Source organism: Emydura macquarii, unplaced genomic scaffold (assembly GCF_026122565.2).
Source record: "Emydura macquarii macquarii isolate MOO-44397 ecotype Brisbane River unplaced genomic scaffold, CSIRO-AGI_Emac_v2 contig_1253, whole genome shotgun sequence".
Classification (NCBI taxonomy): domain Eukaryota; kingdom Metazoa; phylum Chordata; order Testudines; family Chelidae; genus Emydura; species Emydura macquarii.
The window spans coordinates 2,154,109-2,177,923 of NW_027131390.1; the positions used below are offsets into that span (position 1 = coordinate 2,154,109).

The following is a 23,815-nucleotide window of genomic DNA, read 5'->3' on the forward strand; positions in this document are numbered from 1 at the left end:
AAGTTGTGGTGCTCCCATTTCAACTCCTCTGGTGAGAGATTTCCCCCTGTGCAATCAAGATGGGAAAGCGGACAGGGAAACCCCACTCAGTGTGCCAGGTCTTATTTCACGGCTTCTGTGTTCTGCAGGAGACCCCCTGGCTACCCGGCCGGGTGTAATGAGGGAAAAGGGGGTGTTGGCAGCAACTCTGCAATATGTAACTGTGTAACACAATTCACAGGAGCCTCCATCGAGAAACTGCCACCAGCCGAGATTCCTGACTTAGAGGAAATGATCATTTATCTTAAGTTCAGATCAGACACATTGGATCTTTCTTGCTTAGGAAACATCAGGTGGGATCAGCTAGTAGAGGCTTCCTGTTAGGGTCCAACTTTGTCATTAGACAGACAATAGAGCCGACAGGCATTCCAGCTCCGGGATGATCTCCTAAATTAAGCTCTGTAGGTTTGGCTGGGACTCCCTTAGAGACCCTAGGTGCGGAGGTAATGGGTGGTGGAAATGCAGGAAGTACAGCAGCATTCTGTCTCAGGCCTTGTCTACACTAGAGAGTTTTGTCGAAGTTAGAAGGTTTTTGGCGAGTACTTCCAGGGAAGTTTCCCAGTGATCTCTCTGGAGGATTCCTGTGAGAATCTGAGTGTGCATGAACACACTTTTCTGCCACACTGCCTAGCTGGACAGGGGGATGGGAAGTACATGCAAACACAGCTTCTCTTGTGCATGTCCATCCATCCAACAGCTGTATAATGCAACCGAGCAAAGGACAGCTGTAGCTCATGGAACTGAGCCGCATCAGCTCAAAAACAAACAAACCAAATCACTTACCTGAGCTCCCCTCTCCTGCATCCTGCATGCCAGTGCTGCAGGGCTGGGACTGGCTCGAAGCCTCCAAGCTTGAGAAGGGATCCTGGGTCCCCATATCAGCAAACGACCCAGTCCCCTGCTCCGCATCGTCCTCCAACTCGACCTCCTCCTCCACGACTTCTCCGCTGGGATCGAGTCCGGTGTCCACTGCCTCCGGGCCCGGGGAGGTATCCAGGGGTTTCTTGGCAGTGGAGGTGGGGTTGCCACTGAGGAGAACTTCCAGCCCCTTATAGAAGTGGCAGGTCTGTGGCTCTGCACCAGAGCGAGGGTTTGACTCCTTGGCCTTTGGTATCCCTGCTGCAGCTCCTTGATTTTCACCATTAATTCCACCATTAAACGAGACATTTGACCAGATGTACCGAAGTTCCTTCGGCTGGAGCAGGGCTGGGACTGCACAGCCTCCTCTCTCCAAATGCTGATGAGATCCAGACACTCCGGTGTGCTCCAAGCTGGAGAGTGGTTGGCTGGGAAGATGTGATGTGAGCTCTCCACACTGACCAGGCAGGAAGTGGAATTTCAAACATTTCTGGGACTTTGAAGTGGGAGGGACACATGGCTGCAGGGCAGCGGAGTTCAAACCGGTCAGGATGGGCTTCGCGGGACACTTCCTGGAGGCCATTTACTGCGACAGAAGCAAGCACGGTGTCTGCACTGGCGCTTTGTCGCTAAAAGTTTGGTGCATAAAACTTGACACCTCTCATCGAGGTGGTTTTATTTTGTTGCGATATCAGGGGAGTTGTGTCGGCGGGAGGAGAGGCAGAGATTGCCGTGTGTCCACCATCACTGTTTGGTGCAAAAAGCTGACTTTGGTCTGACAGACGTCTCTAGGGTAGACCAGGCCTCAGTCACTGATATGGAACTAATGCCCCGGCAGGATAGCAGGGGATTCTGTGATGCTTAAAGTGCTTTTCTGCCTGATTTGGAGCAGGGGCTTGAACGTGGGTTTCCCCGATCCCAGGTGCCTGCCTTACCACCGGGCTCTTGGCTGTTCTGGGGTCTCTGGCTGAACATTTTTGAAAGGTCTCAGTTTTGTCTCAATGTAGAATTAGAACATTTTTTGGTATCTTGAACATTTTCGTTGGATAAGAGCCATTTCCTCCCCAGCTCTACCATAACCCCTCGATCCTGACCACGGTGGTTATTAAACCATCCTCTGACACTCTTTGCAAGTTAAGTGATGTCCTGGCTACATTCAAACTGTGTAATTGTGATTGTATTCTGCCTAACTAAAACATGTCCTGGAGTTTCAGATGCCTCCACTATTTTTACTTTGTGTTTAAAGGCTGTTGCCTTCTATCCTAGAGGTAGGTGCATTTTACTGGCAGAAACTTTTTTAATATGTGTATGTGTTAAATTTAGATACAATTCTGCAAAACCCTGGCCTCTCAAATTCACACCTCCAAATGAAGTTCATGGGAGTCCTATATGTGTAGTGGGGAGGCAGATTTTGACCTCCAGTTTCTAATCAGTTTACAGAACTAGAGTGCGTTGAGATGTTCCGATGACAGGTGCTATAAAACTGTCATTCACTGCTTTCATTAATGAGCAGAGCCTCAGGGAGGCAGCAGTTCCTCGCATTGCATCCTTAATCTATGTTAACCTGAGGGAAGCTGAAGCAGTGTGAAAGAGGCGCAGGCTGAGCTGCTGTTCAAAATTTTCCTGATTTCTGATCACTTGTAGGATTAAAAAGTAGCCACAGACACGGTGTGAGTATGGCAAGAGTGGGCTATTACCCACCCAATGGCTTTTCTTCTGAGAAAATACGAGAAAACCAAGAAAGCGTTTATGAACTGAAACACAAAGCACATATTGTGTGTTTCACTTTGTAAGCATGTTTAATCTTCACACTGGGCGAGGCACATGTCCAGTAGGAAATGCTGACAATTAAGTAAAACACAAGAGCGAAGTCCCCAGTCTACTAACTCGTCACTCCTTTGCTCCAGCTCTCTGCCCTTAGGTATGAACACACATATCTGCTTTTTAGCACGAATCCTATAGTGTGATTTCCAATACTGAAGACATTTGATGGACGCTCAGCTAGCTGATAATGAGCATAGGGCTTTTAAAAATTGACAGAGTGCTGAATTTAGCTGTTCTGCCTCGTGAGAAAGCCAAAGGGGGGGGGGGGGATTTTTTTCTCACTTAAAAAACATAAGAACATAAGAATGGCCATACTGGGTCAGAACAACAGTCCATCTAGCCCAGTGTCCTGTGTTCTGTCCCAGTGCCAGACGCTTTAGAAGGAATGACCAGAACAGAGTAATTAGCAAGTGAGCCATTCCCTGTTGTCAAGTCCTGGTTTCTGGCAGTCAGAGGTTTAGGACACCCAGAGGACGGGGTTGCATGCTTGACTATCTTGGCAAATTGCCATTGATGGACCTGTATTCCATGAACTTATCTAATTCTTTTTTGAACTCAGTTATACTTTTGGCCTTCACAACATCCCCTGGCAATGAGTTCCACAGATTGACTGTGCTTTGAGTGAAATATTTCTTTCTAATGTTTGTTTTAAACCCGCTGCCTATGAATTTCATTTGGTGACCCCCGGTTCATGTGTTATGTCAAAGGGTAAATAACACTTCCTTATTTACTTTCTTTACACCATTCATGATTTTATAGACTTCTATCATATCCCCCCTTAGTCATCTCTTTTCTGAGTTGAACTGCCCCAGTCTTTTTAATCTCTCCTCATATGGAAGCTGTTCCATGTCCCTGATCATTTTTGTTGCCCTTCTCTATACTTTTTCCAATTCAAATATATCTTTTTGAGATGGGCGACCAGAACTGCATGCGGTATTCCAAGTGTGGGCCTACCATGGATTTACATAGTGGCATTAGGATATTTTGTGTCTTATTTTATCTATCCCTTTCCTGATGGTTCCTAACATCGTTAGGTTTTTTGACAGCTGCTGCACAGTGAGCGGATGTTTTCAGAGAACTATCCACTATGACTCCAGGATCTCTTTCTAGAGTGGTAACAGCTAATTTAGAACCCAGCATTTTTTATGTCTAGTTGGGATTATGCTTTCCAATGTGCATTACTTTGCATTTATCAACATTGAATTTCATCTGTCCCATAGGTGCCTCTCTCCACTGTGAAAACTGACAAATTATTCTTACACTTTGTTTCCTATCTTTTTACCAATTACTGATCCATAAGAGGACCTTCCCTCTTATCCCATGAATGCTTACTTTGCTTAAGGGTTTTGGTGAGGGACCTAGTCAAAAGCTTTGTGAAAGTCCAAGTACACTGTATATCACCCTTCTCCACATGTTCGTTGACCTCTCAAAGAATTCTAATAGATTGGTGAGGTATGGTTACCCTTTACAAAAGTTGTGTTGACTCTTCCCCAACAAATCATGTTCATCTACATTGTCTGATAATTTTGTTGTTTATTGTCGAGTCAGAAGGTCTGCGTAGTGCAGTATGGATGCGTTAGCAGGATGGTGGGACCTGGGCCCAGTGATTGTAAGTGCAGGGTTACAATGCAGTGTGGTTGCTCCAGCCTGGGATTGGAAACACGGAGTCCACAAGCCTGGCTCCCACATACCCAGGTTTGCCATCCAGAGTAGACACACCCTTAGTGACTCCTTGCTTCTGCATGAGTCCCTTTGAGCCACTGGCTGCTCGGACCCATGCCAGGGACCCAACGTGGCACACAGCCAGCCCGGGATCTGGGGCGTGCAAATGTAACCCACAGATCAGTGTGTCCTGCATGTGCCCCGTGCCCGGTCCGCAGAGGGTGTGAACGTGAGTGTTACAGCCCTAGTGTGAGAGTCTCTCTCTCTTGGCACATCTGCACTGCAATACAAAACTTGCAGCTCCGAGTCTCCGAGCCCGGCTCAGCTGCCTCAGGCTCTCAGGGCTCAGGCTGTGGGGCTAAAAGAACAGTGTAGACATTGGGGCTGGGGATGGAGACCCTTCCCCTCCTAGGTTCTCAGAGCCCATGCTCCAGCTCAAATGTCTACCCGCTGCTGTTTTATAGCCCTGCCTTCCAAGTCCCGTGAACCCCAGTCAGCTGACTTGGGCCAGCCGTGGCCATGCTGCAGATCTTTTATTGAGGTCTAGACGTACTCTTCGAGTCTCCACAACCCAACCTACGATCTTGGCTGTGGAGGACATAGATTCAGCCCTAACAACTGGACAAGATGGTACACCCCAGAAAGGCTTCCTTTGCCTTCCCTGATGAAGCTGCACCACGTCATCGGTGAAATGCTGGTCCGAGGGGCTCTGAGGATCCCCTAGGACAGTCGGCCTTCTGTCCATGCAGAGTCCCAGGGCGGTGCGTGTCTGGTCAGCACCAGGTCGGAAGTGGATGAGTTCACAAGAGAAGGGCACACTGGATGTCTTCCCGCTGCAGCCAGCGTCTGCCTCCGTTCCAACCGGACTCCATTGCCGACTGAGTCTGTTTACAGAATTCCTGGGAGCGAGGGCTGTTGCTTCACTCGAGTCTCCGTGGAGAGCAGCCTCCGGTCGGAGGGGGGTTGGCTGCCAATTTTCAAGAGATATCAGTGGAATGTTTGCAGCAGGTTTGCAGGGGGTGTTGAGAGCAGAAAAGCAGTAAATCAAAGCGGGTCAGCAAGCCCAGAGCTGAGTGGGGAGCAGCCCAGATAAAGATTCCAAACAAACCCAACAACACTGAACGACTAAATAGGATGTCACTTTTTGTTTTTTACATTTTAAAAGGTTTATTTCATGGCTAGTGTTAACTCTGGTACTTTGAGGACATCAGAGCTCTCTAATAGTCTCCCCACTGGCCAGCAATGGGCTTGGGATTTGTGGGTTTTAAACACCCACATCCACTGAAATTCTTCTTGGGCAGATAACGAGGCTAATTTCTGGGTGGGGGAGGAGGGAATGCAGAGCTAAAACAGTGGAGGAAAAGTTGTGAGGCACCATTAGGGACTTGTGGAAACTCCTGGAAGCTGGAGGTGGTGTTTTGGGAACATGGGAGATAAAATTACAGTGTCCGTGATATCCACTGATCAAAGGTGACGAGACAAATCTGGTTTAGAATGCACATCCCACAGGCAAAGGAAAGCTCTTTTCAGGCACTAAAACAGAGGCCTGCACTACATGAAGCTTAAGCTATTGTAGGGACTAATTGAGGGCTAAAATACCATTGTTCTATGCCCAAGTTCTGTGACTGGCATGCACTCTGTTGCTCTGTCAGTCACTCTTTTTTAAATTCTTTTTGCAGAAATATTTCACACCGTATCACATTCAGCGAGCGCTAGCTGAGGGAAAATGCTGTACATCTGCACATTTGAGTAGACACTAAATTATTGAAGTGGTTTATAGGCATTTGAGATGTACTGGGACATTTATTGTTGTTTGTCTTTCCTTCATGCCCACGATGTAGGAAGCATAGTCCAAACATGCAGGAAAACATTCCGTATCCCTAGGTCAGGAGAACAGCTTCTCCCAGCACTGGTGGGTAACACTGAAGTCAGACTTCCCAACCAGCCACAAACAGTGCTTCTGATTCCCCACACTGGTTTTCAGGAAGCTAAAACAAAATATACCGAGCCCCCCTTACTGCATTTCAGTCTCTGGTTCCCAATCAGCCACTAGGTCCAGTAAAGAGATCAGTTATTTAAAGCTCTATGCTCTTTACCAGAAAGGTTCTCCGGATCCCCAAAGGGTCAGCCACAGTACCAGATCAATGTAAGTTTGGATCTTACCCAAAATACCACGCTGTCAGCCAATCCTTTAGTAAAACTAAAGGTTTATAATAAAAGGAAAGAACAAACTACCAGAGAAATGTTAAATGATGAAAGCAGTTGGAAACATATTATTGGAAAGTCCATATATATCAGCGTTTCATCAGAATTGTGGAGTTTGCTGGCTTGTATAGTTCCTCTCGTGTACATCCAGTATTCGGATGGGTCTCAATCCTTTGATTCACAGCTTCAGTTGCAGGTGAGTTGATCCAGAGGTAGGTGAAGATTAAAGACAATGTGGTCCAGCTGCCTTTTATGTTCCCTGCGCCTTTGCCATGCTGCCTATGTGGAAATTTACAGAAATAAGATGGAGTCCAGGGTCACATGAGTAAATCCTGGTGACTCATCAGGTGTAGCCTCTGGGTTCTTTCCCTGGGCTCATTGTACCTTTGAGGTCCCTTAATGGGCCATCAAGCAGCTAGTGCTGCAGCCATCCTGTCTGGGGTGTCACTAGAAACACAGCACACGTTGAAACACAGATACATCAGACATATCCATAACTTCCAATACTAATATGATACATGGACATAAACAATATCATCTTACTTAGCAAATTATAACCTTTGTAATAGTACCGGACATGGCATGGCATTCATTGCATATGAAGTACTGTGATTTTGAAATATTGATGTTGAATGCTCTCAGAAATGGTCCCCAGAGTCCAGCCAGCTCACACTATACATAGGAACTCTTGTACTCAGGGCATCTCAAAGCATTTTGCAAAGTGACATGTCAAACACTGGTGGTGAAGCCTTCACTATCCATTTAACAGCAGCTCATGCAGACAAGGACATTAGAACCTTTCCCGAAATAGGGTTTTCAGCTGGATGAGGACACGGAACAAGCAAAAGGGACTTTGGGTTTCCTCTCGTGGAGGGTGATGGTGACCGGAGCAGTCTTTCCCTTCACTCATGCTCTGCAGTGTAAATACAGATTAACAGCCCGGCCTGAGCCCTAGTGTAGAATTTGATAACCTGACCTTTTCACTCCGCAGGAATGCGACCACGGAACAATCCTCTTATCCTCTTACCAGCGTCACTGTGTTCATTAGTCTTGCAAGGTCAATAGCAAGATGTAAACAAGGTTTGTCAATAGTTTATTCATTTACAAAAACGGAGCACATTCCTGCTACTATATCCATTGTTCACCTTCTATGAACAGACCACAGAAAAGATGCTGGAATGTATTATCTGAGCCCAGAAAATGGTTTCTCCAGTATCCCTGCCAAATGCCAACTACACCAAGCAAGTGTGATCAAAAGTAATTTGTCAGAAATCGCATGTGGCCTGGCCGCAGTGTCCGTGTCTCTCTCTTCGCACTCGTCTGCACTTGCCAACCCCGGTGGTATTGAGCAGCTTGTTAATTCATCAGGAGTGAGGGCATCAGGCAGGGTTTCGTTGTGAGGAACTGTCAAGGCGCATTGTAGCCCCTCAATCACGCCTTTGTACGTTGCTATCCATTTAGGGAACCAAAGCATTTTGCAGTCACAGTTCCAGGGGTTGTGGGATAGAAAAACATGTTGCAGCTTCGGCAGATCTGCAAACAAGTGCTTGGGAAGGTAACTTAAGTTGTTTTTGTTCAGGTGAAGGAAATCCAGCTTCTTTAAATAGGAGAAGGCAGAGTCTGAAATATACGCGATGCGATTGTTGTTCAAGTACAACTTTCTCAGGTTCCGCAGGCTGTGAAAAGAGCAGTTGACGCGGGTGATTCGGTTGGCCTCAAGGTGCATGGCCTTGAGTTGGATCAAACTCTTGAAAAGCTGCTTAGGCAAATCAGCTATCTGGTTGTGTCCTAAATTTAACACACCCAGCCGGGTGAGCGTTGTGAAGGCATCGTCCTGAATTGTCCATATCCGATTCTTTCTGAGGTTCAAGTCGTGCAGGGTTTTCAGACCCTTCAGAGAGTCTCTGCCTATGGCTTCTATGTGATTTCTTTCCAGAGACAGTCTGGTGAGGCTGGCCAGGCTTCTGAAGGCTTGTGGGATGTAACGCATGTTGTTGGATGTTAGGTCCAGTGCTTCTAAAGAGAGCAAATGTGAAAACACAAAGGGATGGATTTCGAAGATATTGCAGTGAGATAAATCCAAGCTAATGAGGTTGGATAATCCTCTGAAAGTATTAGCGTGCAGGTACATCAACCTGGAATTCCTGCTGAGATGCAGCTCCCTTAAATGGCTGAGAGCACTAAACGTTCCCGGGTACAGGAAGGTCAGGTTATTGCGATCCAGCCAGAGGCTGCGGAGGAAAGTCAAATTTCTGAATGTGTTGGCAGTAAGAATCCTTAAAAAGTTATTAGAGAGGCTTAAAGAAATGGCAGATGCTGCTATTTCTGCAGGAAGAGTTCTCAGTCCGGCTTTGTTACAGTGCACGGTATCTTCCAGAGAACACTTGCATACGCTTGGGCACGCGGACATATTCACACCCAGTCCAATCCTCGCTGCACAGGTAAACATAGACATAACAAGGAAGAACATGACCAGTCATAAATCCAACACCACATCTAATGTTTCTGTAGAGAAAGGGTGGGAGAAGAGAGCATGTACCTTCTGGATAGGTGAGCAGCGGACACTGACAGAATAATTAGGCTGTGCTCCGAACACCGGTGAAATTAAACTGGGCAGCTTAAGACCACTGCAGACCGACGGGGATCAAGTTCTTAGGCAGACCAAAGCTGCTCAGGCGTTTCTGTCCTGTAAAGAATACTGCTGGGAACCGGCGATTCTGAGCCAGGCGCTGCTTTCAGACATCATGCTGCTTTTCCCTTCCTTTCGCTAAATGTTAATAGGTAACAATTGGCTTTGCCTTAGAATCTGCTCTGCAAAACCTGTCACTCCACGGTGCTTCATCTGTCTCAGAGCAGGGTGTTCTGTGCGCTCAGACCTGGCTTGGCAACTTCACTAAAACGCCAGCTGTCCACAGGCAAAAGCTGAGGGCCCTTCCGGCCGGGAGAAGTGTGGTTACACAGAGGTGCTGCTGAGTGTTCGATGTAGTGAGTGCAGCCAGGCACAGGCAGTTCTTTGGACACGCACAGCACTTGCCCCAGGTGCTGCGGCAGAGATGTTCTGAATACACCTCCGGCCGTGCCGCTGCATTACCGTAGAGTACAGCAGCAAGGCCACGGCTGGCCAGGGACCGTCTGTGCAGGTGGAGGCTGCTGCAGTTCTTGGGGCTTGAATCTGGGTCTCCCGCATCCCAGGCTGGTGCCCTAAGCGCAGGGCTCTAGGGCATTCTGGGAGAACGTGAAGCGGAGCTGCTTTGTGATACATGTTTCCCAGCGTGGTGGGCAGGGACAGTAACGGGGAGCAGTGAGGCCCTGGGAAGGAGCCAAGGCAGTCTTTGTGCAGAGTGGCCAGCTTTAAATGCAACCTCTTACTAGAGGCACCTGCTGTGTCAGGGCCACAAGTGCTGCAGAAAGGGGCATCCCTCCTCACGAGACCGTTTGAATTAAACCGTCTAATTCAACTAGACTTTTTCTTCCCTCCTTTCCCCTTCAGAAACCTTCCTGCAGCTGCAGCCCCGAGGAAGGAAATGCATGATGCTGCTGCTGCTGCCTGACCAATGGGAGGCAAAAACAGGGCTGCTCTGCCGAAGAGGCTCTCCGACACCGGGTGGACGCTGCTGTCTGCGTCTAGCTCATAGGCACCGCTGCCTGCGTGCCGCACTGTGCTGACAATCACAGTTTACTGCTCGCCGCCACTTTCCTCGGCCTCAGTCTGACTCTGATTCAACTGGCAGGCCAACTTCTGTCAAAGTGATGCATGCTTTTGGCAGTCTGGAATGCACGCTAATGTGAAATAATCCTGAACAAGTGACTTCTTGAGATAAGGCCTGATTTATTTTTCACTTGAGCAAAAACAGATGCACGCTTCTCAGGACTCTACTCTGGCACCAGTTCTTCCATGCCCAGCTCGGCTTTGCATAAGCTGTCCACAGTTTAGACTGTGCAATGAGCTCCATGGGAGTGGGTCTTCCACTGACTTCATCTGGCCTCTGCATGCACATAAGAGTTCGTTTCCCTGAACTCTCTGCAAGACTAGGCCCTTAGGATGCAGGTTTATGCTCGTTAGTGCAAAGGCACTGTTTCTTCTTACGTGTGTGGATGGCGCCTAGGAGGTGCTATTAGAATTAGAGCTGTGAGAACAACCCGTTTTTTAATTCAGTGGCAGAACCAAAACGTCGGGGGGGGGGGGGGATTCATTTCAGGTGGAACAACACCTTTCTTGTGACCTGAAACAGAACACTCTGTTTGTTTGTTTTTGAAAGGGTTTTTACCAAAACAATTTGTGGAGTTTGACATGCATTCCTTAAATATTTCAGTTGACCAGAATCTCTGCATTTTTCAGTTAAAAGAAGTTTTGTTTGAAATTTTGTCCTGCTCTAATTAGAATGCAAATAGTAAATAATAAGTAGATGGGTGAAGCATAGAAATCTTACTTACGTGGGACATTGCCTTTACCCAAACGTTGCTCGTCTCCAGTACGAGAGAAGGTTTCAGGCAAGCAGCCGGAGCTGCTCCTGGGATCATGTCCCCGCACCTCCCAGTTTTGATCCTGGAGCTAGAACATAAAGGTGAATCTCCGCTTTAGTTAAAAAAAACAAACCCAATATGTTTCTAGCTCTTTTCCTTGGGAAGATTGCTGGGAAGATGTAACTGTTCTGAAAAGGAACGAGCAATTGGACTCTACTTTTGTAGAGAAGTCTGTTGTGGCTGTTGTGGTTTGGAGGATTCAAATAACCTCTCCCTCAATACTGCTCATGTAAAAGGAATGAGTTCATTTTAGGGGGTACCCCAACGAATTGCCTTGTGGACCCTCTCTCTGCTCCAAATCCTGAGTCCAGCAATGTAAAGAATAGTGGGGTCCTGGTGGACAGGAATTGGTCATGTTAGCGGCCATGGTTTGATGAAGCTAAGCTGCTGATTGACGAAGCCCTGGCTGGGATGATTTAGTGGGGGTTGGTCCTGCTCTGAGTAGGGGGTTGAACTGGATGACCTCCTGAGGTCCCTTCCAACTCTAATCTTCCATGATTCTATGGCAAAAGTGCGAGGCCTACCCAAAAAGGCTCAGCAAAGATCACAGCAGAAGATGGGTATGGACTAAGCCACACTTCAGGCCTACCATTCTGGCTTCTTTTGCAGTAGTTTTCCTCCTCAGAGGTAATGGATATGCTCATTGCCATCTTCCAGAGCAGCTCTTGAGCCAGTCTCTAGCCTGAGCGCTCCTAAACATTGGGGACTGCTTGAAATCTAGACCCAAACTCCAATCTCGGTAGTGGATAGAATGAGAACTCGAAGTCCCAACCACCCTGCCCTTTGAGACACACCCGGACCCACATCTCTGTTCTGTGGGGTGGGCCCAGCTCCAGCTGTGGTTTGTGGGTGTTCTCAGTTAGGGCTTTCAAATATCTGAGCATAACAAAGCCTCCAGGCTGAGGCCCTCTGTACCGCATCCCCCAAGGGAAGTCTCCAGTCCCCTCTCCCTCCCACAAATGTAACATTTAATAGGGGAACACGGGGCTTACGTTAGAAATAACTGGGGTGCATCACAGGGCAACCCCAGTCAGCTGCAGACCCCGATGTGGATGAATATCCCTTACATAAGAATGACCAGACTGGGTCAGACCAGTGGTCCATCTAGCCCAGGATCCTGTCTTCCGACAATGGCCAATGCCAGGGTCTTCAGAGGGAATGAACAGAACAGGTCATCATTGAGTGATCTGTCCCGTCGGCCATTCCCAGCCTCTGGCAAACAGCAATCCCTGTCCATCCTGGCTAATAGCCATTGATGGGGACCTATCCTTCATGAACTTATTTAGTTCTTTTTCTGAACCCCGTTATAGTCTTGGCCTGCACAACATCCTCTGGCAAGGAGTTCCACAGGTTGACACTATGTTGTGTGAAGAAATACTTCCTTTGTTCATTTTAAACCCGCTGGCTATTAATTTCATTTGGTGACCCCTAGCTCTTGTGTTATGAGAAGAACTAAATAACACTTACTTATTTACTTTCTCCACACCAGTCATGATTTTATAGACCTCTGTCATATCCCCCCATAGTTATCTCTTTTCTGAGTTGAACTGCCCCAGTCTTATTAATCTCTCCTCATATGGAAGCTGTTCTATCCCCCTAATCTTTTTTGTTGCCCTTTTATGTACCTTTTCCAATTCCTTGCTGACTGATGTGCTTGTTGGATCCCAGGAGGAGGGTGGGGCCTGTGTGCTAAGTGCAGATCCATTTTCAGACTCTACCCATCCCATAGTGGTGAATTTATCTGAGTCTTGGTGAAAATCGAATAGGCCTCTGGGGACTGATTATCCTGTCTCTGGCAACTGATGACTGGCAATGAGAGATCTGATTGTTTAGCTTAAGACGCCAAGTTGACTAGCCAACTGCTCAGAACTGACATGGCACTAGAATAACCGGTGACGTAATCTCTGCTCTTTAATTTTTAATGATTCCAGTTTTTTCTTGGCTACTCTGGAATTCACTAGTTCTGATCATGTCTTTTTAAAAGCACCTTCTCCCTTCTGCCCGAATGTTGATGTCCCTTTACGCTTTTTTCCTTTGCTATTAATTTCTCTTTCTGTTCTTTCAACTCCTCCTTGTCTCAGCTTTTCCTTTCTATATTTTCCAGATGTTGGTTTCCTTCCATTCCTCCATCTTCCCTGCATCTCTCACAATCTGCCGTGCCTGCTCTGTCTGGAAAGGGGCTGAAGAACTATAATGCATGCTATGCCCAAACATAAAAGAGAACTGGATGAAACGAGTTACAAATGCATTGTGTTATTTCAGCAGCAGGAGCAGATGAGAAGGAGGCCTCTTTATTTGATCCCTTTGTTTGTTGTATCTTGTTTGTCTTTTTTTTTTTCCTTTCAAAATTTAGACAGAGGAGCAAACGTCCCCTAAGAACAACTTCTCTCTGGAAGCTTGGCTGGGATTGCAGCGTTGGGTAATGGCAGCCACCTCCCAGCTGGAAAGAAAGAACATCATTTGTTCATCCAGGAGGACTTGTGTCACTTCTGTAGCTGACATTCCTAGAGGCTAAATGCTGATTTTTTCAGCCCTAAACCTGAAGGTGTGTGGCTCTGTGCAGGAGATTTTCCCGGCGGGCAAGGGGATATAGACACCCCCTCCCTAAACAGAGCACAGAAACATGCACGCTGGGGTCATTCTAGACCTTACTGGCTATTTGCATCCGTGGCCACGTCTGGAGGGTTGGCTAGTAGTGCAGTCTGACAGCAGCAGATGCAAACACATTCCTTCTTCCCTGCCTTGTGTGCCCCGACACGCATTGTGCAACTGCAGCACGTCGTTTTGCAGTGTGCATTGTTCCCCAAGACAGTGTCCCTCTGACTTCTCCTCTGCCCTGGATTAGCAGAACAGCAACAATCTGGTTCTTTTGTGGCCTTGTGTGGGCCTCGGGGTTACCCTGCTCAAAGATGGCTGGCAAGCTGCTTTGTTTTTCCAGCCAGGGATGTTCTGTTTCTGTTCTCCTTTACTTTTTGTAGCTAGTTCCTAGTCAGCAAGATAGATCAGCTGATCTGCTGCCCTTTTTATTTACCAGTGCTGTGTGTGTGTGTTCCCGATTGCAGTAGCACTGCTTATGGGGGAGGGCTATCCATTTCTCAACCACTCATCATCTGGGCATCGTGATGTATCCGTTCTCGGCCTCCTGATTGGAACGACACTCTCTTCTCTTGCATGCTGTCTGTTTTGCAGTCAATTTCTTATTGGAAATTTTCAGAAGACAAAATTACGTTGTTGTTAGAATTGTTTATTGCCAGATATTTCCTACTGGGACTAAAATTTAGTGGGAAAATGTAACTGCCTGGTTGAGGAATATACCATTGATTCAAAATGTTCCTTAAACACAGAGTTTTTGGCTACCATAAATATCATGTTTATATCTTGTTACAGCTTCAGTGATTCCATTTCCTTGTCTGTTTATAGCTCTTCTGTAGCTCCCAGATGCATGCAGCGGTGACAGCATTGTTGGGAGACAGTCAGCCACTGCAAAACACTGCTGGTTGGCCGTGTGTGGCCTCATGACATGCAAAGCTGCCTATGTATTGCACCAGCTGTGAAAATAATGCGGCTTCGAGTGGAGTCCCTGTGGGTGCTCTGCTCGCGGGGTTTGGTGCGGCCTCGCGTCTGGATTGCAGATTTCCGCAAGCAGTGCCTGCTTGGGTCACGCATGTGCGAGTCCTCTCGTGGCGCCGTTGGCCCCTAGAGTGTCGCGTGCGTGCGACCCGAGCCCCCTCAGTTCCTTCTCAACCATCCACGGTCTGAGATGGAGCCCGCAGCTGCTCTCTTCATAACCCATTAATACTTAGATAAGATAGATTAGCATTGGTTTTTCCCTTGTAGTTTAGTCAGTTTTTCATTTATTACTTCTTCCCCTATTTAAAAAAAAAAAAAAAAAGAAAGAAAAAGAAAACATTTTTTTTCCTTGTTAACTTCTAGTCTAAGCTAAAACTATCATGTCTGGTTCACCAGGTTTCAAACGATGCTCGTCATGCAGGGATGCCATGCCTGTCTCGGACGGACACTCCCAGTGTGTCCGCTGTCTTGGTGAGGACATATTTCTCAAAAATGCCCCACTGGAAGAACTTAAAGGCACGAGCCAGGAGAGAGACAGAGAGCTCAGGCTCAAAATGATCATCATGGAGAAGTCCCTAAGACCTGCCTCCGAACCAAGACGTGAATCCTCTCCATTACCAAGAGGGAGAGATTTCCGGAAAAGGGCTTCAACGCCATCAAAAAGCCTGCTGGAAAAGAAAAATGCACCGGCAAAACTAGCGGTAATATCTAAAGCGCCTGGTACTGCAGCTGCAACGGCACCAAGAGATGAGCAGTGCAACGGTGCGGAGTCGATGTCTAGAAACATACCAACCTTCTCAGTGCGGCCGGCACCAGTAACCATGGCACCAACCTTAAAATCGGTGCCGCGTTCAAAGATTGTACCGGTCCTAAACTACGGCACCGCCACGTGCCATGGCACTGACAACTGCCACTGGCAGAAAGTGCAGGGCCCAGCCGTGTGTCGGCACCAACCTCATCGGAGCCGACCGAACTCCCGGTGCCAGTGCCCGGATCGGTGCCAGAGAACAATACGGCACAGAACACGACATCGAGTAGGAAACACAACGCTAAAAACCACCACCTTGAGTCAGAGGATTCGCAATCCTCCTCGCTTGCCTCTGTTTGGCACAGATATTTCTCGACCGACATCACCACCACCCAGTAGAGATGATGAGGATGAAGAGGAAGGGTTTTTCTCCCCTCAACGCTCTTCACCACATAGGCCTTCCTTCCCCACAATTAGAAGAGGGCATAGTAGTAGATACAGCAGCCACCCATGGTATGTACCCCCATGGCTTGGGTGCCAATGCCATTCCCAATATCATGGTATAACTGGGACGTATGGTTATCTTCTATAAGAGCATATAGCAGACCAGCTGTTACAGGGATATGACCACATCACCATCATGCTCAACCTAGAGAACCTCCCCCTGAAGTCACTGAAGAACTGGAAGATGTGTCAGAACAGGAAGAGTCAACAACTTCACATAACTTGTTGTCATCTCTGGATGAGGCCATAATACTGCCCTCACACATGAGCACAGATGACTTCAGGCATTTCCAAGAACTGTTCAAAAGAGTGGCGCAAGACCTGGAGATTCCATTGGAAGGAAGTCTCTAAAACCCACCACAAACTTTTAAAATTTTTAAATACGACAACCCCATCCAAGATAGCCTTACCAATGGATGAAGCACTCATGGAGCCTGCCAATAACACCTGGCAAACCCTAGCTACCATCACTCCAACTTGCAAAAGAGAAGACAAAAAATATTATGATCCCTCTAAAGGTGCTGAGTTTCTATTTACTCATCCCTCTCCGTACTCCCTCGTAGTAGAGGCAACCCAATAAGGGGGCAAAGAAACTCACCACAAGTCCACTCCACAGGACAAGGTTGGAAAAGGGTGGACTTGTTCGGCCATAAAGTATACTCTTCGGCCACATTACGACTGTGAGTTGCAAACTACGCAGCACTCCTGTCTAATTATGACCACAACACACATTCCAGGTTAGCAGACTTTATTGAAATCATTCCAGAGGACAGGCGGGAACATACCAGTCCCTCGTCAATGAAGGACAACTCACATCCAGGACGGCGTTGCAGGTTGCCCTCAATGCAGCAGATACAGCCGCCAGGACCACTGCCACCGTGATTGTAGTGAGACGGATCTCCTGGCTTCACTCAGCAGCTCTATCAAAGGACCTTCAGTCTACTATCGAAGGCCTCCCGTTCGACAAGTCCAAGTTGTTCGGTGAAAAGACTGACGAGGTCATGCATACAATGAAAGATTTGCGGGCAACGCTGCGAACTCTGGGGGTATGCATGCCTACAACAGGAAGGAGACGATACAGATATCAACCGTATCAACGCAGATATCCCCAATATCCACAACAGCAAAGGCAGTAAGATAGAAACAAAGACCTCAGAGAAGGAGACAGAATCAATCCAACCAATCAACATCTCAGCCATCGTCTTTGATGAAGCAGCAATTTTGAAACGTTGGTCGAGGGTCTGAATGACCTCCCCCCACCCAGTGCTACCAACAACCGCAAACATATTTGGCTATCGTCTTCATCCCTTCCTAAACATCTGGGAGTCCATAACATTGGACAAATGGGTGCTAGAGCTCATTCGAGTAGGATACTCCATCCGCTTTATTTCCACCGCTTCTACACAACCTCCTTTCCCGTTCCTTTTAAGGGACCCATCTCGCATGCACCTACTGCAACAGGAAGTAGACCATCTAGTACTCCTGGGTGCAGTAGAACTCATGCCACAACAATACAGATGGAAGGGTTTCTACTCCCGATGCTTTTTAACTCAGAAGAAAAGCGGGGGATGGAGACCCATACTAGATCTCAGGAGACTAAACAAATTCATAGGAGCACAAAGATTTAAGATGGTCACACTATCGACTACAATACACACTTTTACTAAACATTATGCTATTGACCAAGCTGCTAGATCTGTTGCTGGTTGGGGACAACAATTCTGTCCTCCACTGAACACGCTGATTCCGAAGTAACCCCCCTCCAAATGAGGGGCACTGATCCATGGGCACCTAGAGGGGAGCACCCAAAGGGACACCACTCAATGAAGAAGAGAAGGTTACTCACCCTGTGCAGGAACTGAGGCTCTTGGAGATGTGTGTCCCTGTGGTGCTCCCCTGCCCCCCCCCCCACTTCAGCTCCACAGTGGAGAAGGAGCTGAGGGGACTCGGGTCGCGCATGTGCTCCTAAATCTTTCAGGCTCTTGTGCAAATGCCATGCTACATACCAGCACATTAACGTGAATAACACAAAAGCTGGGCTGGAGGGAGTTGCTTCCTGCAGCCTGTGGGTGCTTCCACGGCAGCCCTTGCAGAACGATGACCGGGCTGCAAGACGTGGAAAAGAGAAAATTAGCTGTAACGAGACACTCCAGACTCTAGCAAACCCAAGTGGCTGATGGTGCGGCCTTCCAAGCTGCCAAGGCTGGCTGATTCACAGGTGGTCTGGCTTGTGCTCTCTATTAGAGAAGCCTCCATGTTCGTTTTTTATTATATGTGCACATCAAGGGTGAAGTCCTGGCAAATTTCCCATTACCATCAGCGGGGCCAGAATTTCATCCCAAATTTTCCCCAGGGCTGGGGCAGAGGGGGGAGAGTAACTCAGTGAGGACATTCAGATGCTGCCTTTAACAGGAACGGAGTCAGGGCATTTCCAAAGCTATTACATGCTTATTGTCTCTGCTACTTGTAGTAACTTTTGAGACAGTTCGTGCCAGTCCTTGGAATACACAGTGCAGCAGTTGATCTCCATGGGCTTGGCAGCGCGGCCTGTGGCCGCAGCTGTGCGCTGACTGCGCTGCTTGTGAGAATATGCGAAACAAGCTGCCAGATACAAATGAACGAATACCTTGGAAATCCGTCCTGCCGGGGAGATCTCTGCAATGGAAGGGCCCTGCTTGCACTACAGTGCCTCCATAGCACTCCAAGGGCCAGTGGGAGCTGCTGGGAAAATTGGGCCAGTTCGTTTCGGTGCCTCCACGGGAGCTGAGCGCCTTTGGCAATGTGGCCCGAAGGGCCCAGTGCCGAACACGCACGGCTGGGACTGACGATGTAAAACGTAACCTCTCCGCCATCGCACGGGCTCGGTGGAATGCTCTTCTGGACGGACGGGTGCGTGGCTTGTACCAGGGCAGGGAGGATCGGCACACCCAGATGTACCTTTAATGCCTGGCTTTCCCCAGGTCCACAGTCGCACTAGCCTGCAAGAGAGCAGAGCAGTGCCAATGGACCAGGAAGGGGTTTCCAGAGCAATTATTATATTTATAGCTTTTAAAACCGTTGTTCTGACATGTAAATGGCTTCGCTTGGGCCCAAGTCCCGTGTGGACCCTGTAGTGAGCAGCCCCATTGACGTCGTGCATTGCCACCTGGCGGAGTATTTGCAGGGTACCATCCTCTGCCATGTGGTCCCATGGTAGAGCGTGTCTGGAGCTGCACCCTGGATGCCCTCACGTGCTCCCAGGGCTAAAAGCCCTGATGCTATTGATGCTGCCATTGACTACAGACGCGGAGGTGACAAGGGGTGGGCTGCTTGCGTTCTATCGTGCCGCCCATATGGCCTTTGTTTCCTTACCCTCCCCCATCAGTCTGGCTGTATCAATCCACTGTCTCTTGTCTTAGATTGCAAGCACTTCGGGGCAGGGACCCTCCTTTTATTTGGTGTTTGCACAGTGCCTAGCACAATGGGTCCTGTCCACAACTAGGGCTCCGAGATGCTTCTGCAATGCGAATAATAAGTGAAGAATGATCCTTTTCGTCTGTGACTCCCCCACTGCCAGTGGACCCCTGGGAGGAAGGGATTGTTCAACTATTTCTGTGGAAGTGGAGAGGCAGAGAGAGAGTTAAGAATGCATGAAGTAGGCTTCCCTGAATACAGGTATGCCAGGGGCTACGGGAGGCGATTTGACCCTATCGAGTTGAAAACCCTTTGGTTGAAATCAGGACTCCAGCACAGCTGGTACAATGCTAGTCACTTTGTCTTCCCTTTTTTGGGGCATCCTAAGCAGTATCGTTAATGGGTGCTCTTCTTCAGCCAGATGCCGTATGAGAGGGATCTGCTGAGAGAGAACCAGAGGACCATCAGTATTTCCACCATCAGGATCAGCAGTGCAGTTCCAGAGAGGGGGAGAGCATGGAGACCTCAGCATGCAAAGCCAGGACCAGAGAAGTTGGGCCCAAGCAGAATGTGGGTCGTTATCCTAAACACCGGCTTACCTGCCGCCCACCCTGTCCAGCCAAAGAGACTATGGAGGCGGTGCCTTTGGACAGTGGAGGGGATAGACGAACACCCACCACGTATCACCGAAGGCTGCATGTTTCGTTCCTTTAAAACCCTGCAAACCTTTACTGGGTTTTCTCATTCTGTTTGTATTAAGGGTTGTGAAAAAGCAGCCCTGGGCAGGTCATTCGCAATGCAGATGTGTGGAGTGGCCACAGGCCAGCGAAACACAAAGGCACGTTTCATTTCAAAAGTGTGTGCGCTTTCTGCAAGTCCGCTGGGCTCCTGGCATGTGGCCAAGGCAGACCTTGCTCTCTGAGTTCAGGCGTCCTGCTCTAAATCAATACTGAGTGGGACTCTGCAGTGTGTTACTGACCTGCATTTGATGCAGTTTTTTGGGGAGAATATTTACATGAGTTTTCCCCATGTTTTCCTTAAGAGAAACAAATTAAATCCACAAATACCTCCTGCATCTGGATCCCACACTGAGGAATTTGGCAGGCCGAGGAGCTTGTAACCTCAAGAGTATGTCTTGACAATCTGCTAGAACATTTTGAAATATTACATTGCTTGGAATATTCCATGCGCGGGCCAGGAAAGCAACAGTTATCAGCTTCCCCGCGAGCAAAGAGACATGCAATCTTGAATGTACATTTATTCATGTACAAATAATATGATTAATTATGGGTTCGTATTTACTCTTCAGTCGGCGCTTTTTTTTTTTTGGTAATGTAACGTTTCTACCCAGCTTGTTGGACGTTTGGGCCGGATGGTGGAAAGCTGAGCCTCGGCGCTGCAGTTGCAAATGCCCAATTGTGGGGTGTAGGAAAAGGCGAGCCCCAATAGGCTCCACGCATCAACCTGGTCGTCACAGCTCCTGGTGCCCCTCGAAAACCCAGCTCCTGATCCAGTGGGTAAAGGGACCCTGCACCACCAGCTGCCATTTCACCCTGGGACTTGCACCATGAAAATCTGAAGGAGGGTGCTTGGTGGAAATCAGCTGGCCTCCCCGCTTCACCTGCTCCCAGCCTGGGATCTCTCTGGGGGTCCTAGAGAAAGGGAGAGCACACCGCCAAACCACTCCTCCTCAGGGGCCCACCAGCTCAGATCCAGGGGTCTCAGCTCCTCTCTTTGTGGAGTGGGTGAGCAAAGGGGGCGTTGCTCCAGGTCAGCCCTTTGCAGAGACGCAGCCTGCTCATGCGGACCGGGGCTGGAAGTGGATCCAGAGACCTTCAGTGTGTTCAGGTCGCGTCTGTTTCAGGCCTAGTGCTCTGCTCCTGAGGGTGGCCTGCCCTGTAATCTGAGGGCGATCACAGCCTGGGGGGAGACAGCCCTCCCGCAGGCTTACCCGTTCCAGCAGGGCTGCCAACAGCTGTGTGGGTGCAGTGACGCTGGCCTCTGTGTGGGCTGTACAAGCGTGCCAGGGACGTGGGGAACATACTCGCATTGCTAGCCTGTGCCGCTGTGTCTACACTGCTGTTCTTAACCCTGCCGCCATCCCGCCCCCGGTTGCCATGTAGACCTATTCTGAGAGGGCAAGGCCAGCGGGGAGGATTTAAGCATTTCCAGAGGTATTGGGTAGGGCAGATTAGATACAGCAAATATCCCTGAGGAAATGAGAAGGATCTGGAGGAGAAAACACTGTTTATATTTAAACCTAAACAACAGTTTGGTGTCAGCTCCATACAAACTAAACTTTCGCAGGCTACTGATTTTTTCCTTCATTACAAAGCGTACTGGATGTTTGAGCCAACGGGGGAGAGGCGCAGTTAGAAGCGGTTTATGTACAGTGCGGCTGGCAGAAAGAATTACAGCAGAGGGGACGCGTTCTCTCCTCTCCCATGAGCCCAGGGCTGTTGGTCAATGAGGTGGGTTTGCGAAAACTTGCCATTTTCCTTGTTTGTGCAGGGCCCATGGGGTCAGCTCTGAAAATGATCGGCTTTGCGTTTTGCTCAGGCATTCTGTGCTCTCCAAGGAGGTGGTCTGTGCCAATTACAAAATATAGGGACCGAATGCCTTGTGAAATATAACCCTTATTATGTCTTCAAAAGAAGTTAAGTCCCTTCTTGTAGGCACGGAGCATTGTGATAAGAGTAAGGGGAAAGCTTACATCGCAAATGGTTTCCAGTGAAATAGGGCCTTTTTAAAAAACCGTGGAAAAATTTCTATTTTAAAAAAAATTTCTGATTTTTTTTTTCCTAATTAAAAATCTGAACCTTTTTTAGGCTTTTTTCTTTTGTTGTTTTTACTTGTCACTTCTTCAAACTCTTCCAATGGCAAAAGCGAAAGGATGGGGGGATGGGGAACCCCAAAACCGAATTGAAAACTAGAACATTTTCATTTTTTGTTTGTTTGTTTTTGAAAACTAATTCTCCCTCCCCACTCCGCCCCCAGTTTTTCCTCAACAATTGGAACATTTTGACTTTCTCATGAAGAATTTCAAGAGAACAAGGGATTTTTTTAACCCACTCTCCCCCTCCCAGCCATTTTTCATCTGTCTTTGATTATTATTTACAGGCCACAAGTCTTAGAAATGTTCCTGTGCCAATGGGGGTGTGTGGATGGGTGGGCAGTTTCCGACCCTGTAGGGTGAATTCTAGATCATCCTTACGGAAAACACCTGTGATGATCTGGATTCAGGATTTAAGCTGTTGCTGTTTATCTGCACACGGTTTCACTGAAACACTCGACTGTTTTTGTTTCACGTATTTATCCCCAGAGTAGCATCACAACAGTATTGGTAGCTTTTCCATCCTGGCCACTTCTGTTCAGGCTTTATTTCCATGAAACACTGGCTCAGAGGCACTGCAGTGAAAAGAAACAGTGAGTGGAAGTTTCTCTACTTTTTGCAGTGTGCATTAAGAGCCAGGGTTTACTGCAAGTTTAGTAAAAAGCGAGTCTGCCAAGCAGTGTGTTTGATGCGCTCTCTAGGGAGCGTGGTGTTTGTGCAAGGAGCCAGCAGTGGAAACTGCAGACCTTTATGTATGTGCCGATCAGGTGCTGCAAAACCCTCATCACCGCGCCCATGTGCTCTCCTCAGGCCGAAGGCCTCTCTTGGGGTGAGAGCACAGTTCTGTCTCCATGGCCCATTCAGCTCCCAGAGTCTCTGCACGTAGTGGCAGGAGGGCATCCTGGCAGATGTTAACGCAGCAATCGGGGGAACGCTGCGTGGCTGCTCCCTGCCCTGTCCTCTTCACCGGGTCCCTTCCCTGAGGCTTTGCTAGAGAGGCTCCTTTGGTCTCATGCGTTGGAGATACAGTTTGCCCTACTCAGCTGCCCCCACAGAAGGGGGAGAGAGCTGAGTAGGGTCCCCTGGACTGGAGCCCAGGTCTCCAGCTGTTCGTGGCAATTGCATAAATAGTCTGTTTTCAGGAGGGTTGCGAAAGTCCTAAAGCTGAGCGGCCAGTAACCCTGTGTATCAAGCATTGTGAACTCTGCTCTGCATGGCTTCCAGCCCCCAGCTCCCTGCCGCCCATCTCCCCCTCAGGATTGTTCCTCGCAATATGCTCTGTGGCTTACAGCAGCCAGGCAAGGCACCTGGCGGGTCCGGCTCTGGAGAGTGCGTTGAAGTGCAGGGGAGCTGCCGGCCGGGACGGACAGTCGTATCTGTTGTATAATCAATTGCTTCCCTCTCCTTGCAGCTCTCCCATAACAAGGTGTCCACACCTTAAACAGGACAGCAGCCACGGCTTGAACAGGCCTGCCCTCTTGCAGACTCTGCCGCCCAGCGTACCCCTGGATCCAGGCCCTGCTGGCACAAACTTTGTGGTTCATCTGTTACAAGTGGGGGTGGGAGAAGAATCTCCTTCCTGACCCTGTCTCCCAGCTTGCCCAGCCGCTGCTGCCGGGACTAGCTCCGAGAGGTGACGCTCACTGCCTTCCCCT

The 23,815-nt window shown here is 48.5% G+C and overlaps 1 protein-coding gene across 1 annotated transcript; it reads right to left on the minus strand.

Annotated features, from left to right (window-relative positions):
* Nucleotides 1–7,771: 7,771 nt before the first annotated feature.
* On the minus strand, nucleotides 7,772–9,058 carry LOC137153851 (nyctalopin-like). The gene has a single exon (XM_067549669.1). It carries the CDS (start codon nucleotides 9,056–9,058, stop codon nucleotides 7,772–7,774), a length of 1,287 nt encoding a protein of 428 aa, XP_067405770.1.
* Nucleotides 9,059–23,815: the final 14,757 nt, after the last annotated feature.

What these genes read in the sequence shown, in the direction of transcription:
- LOC137153851 (XM_067549669.1), bottom strand. Translation starts at nt 9,058, where the DNA reads ATGTTCTTCCTTGTTATGTCTATGTTTACCTGTGCAGCGAGGATTGGA.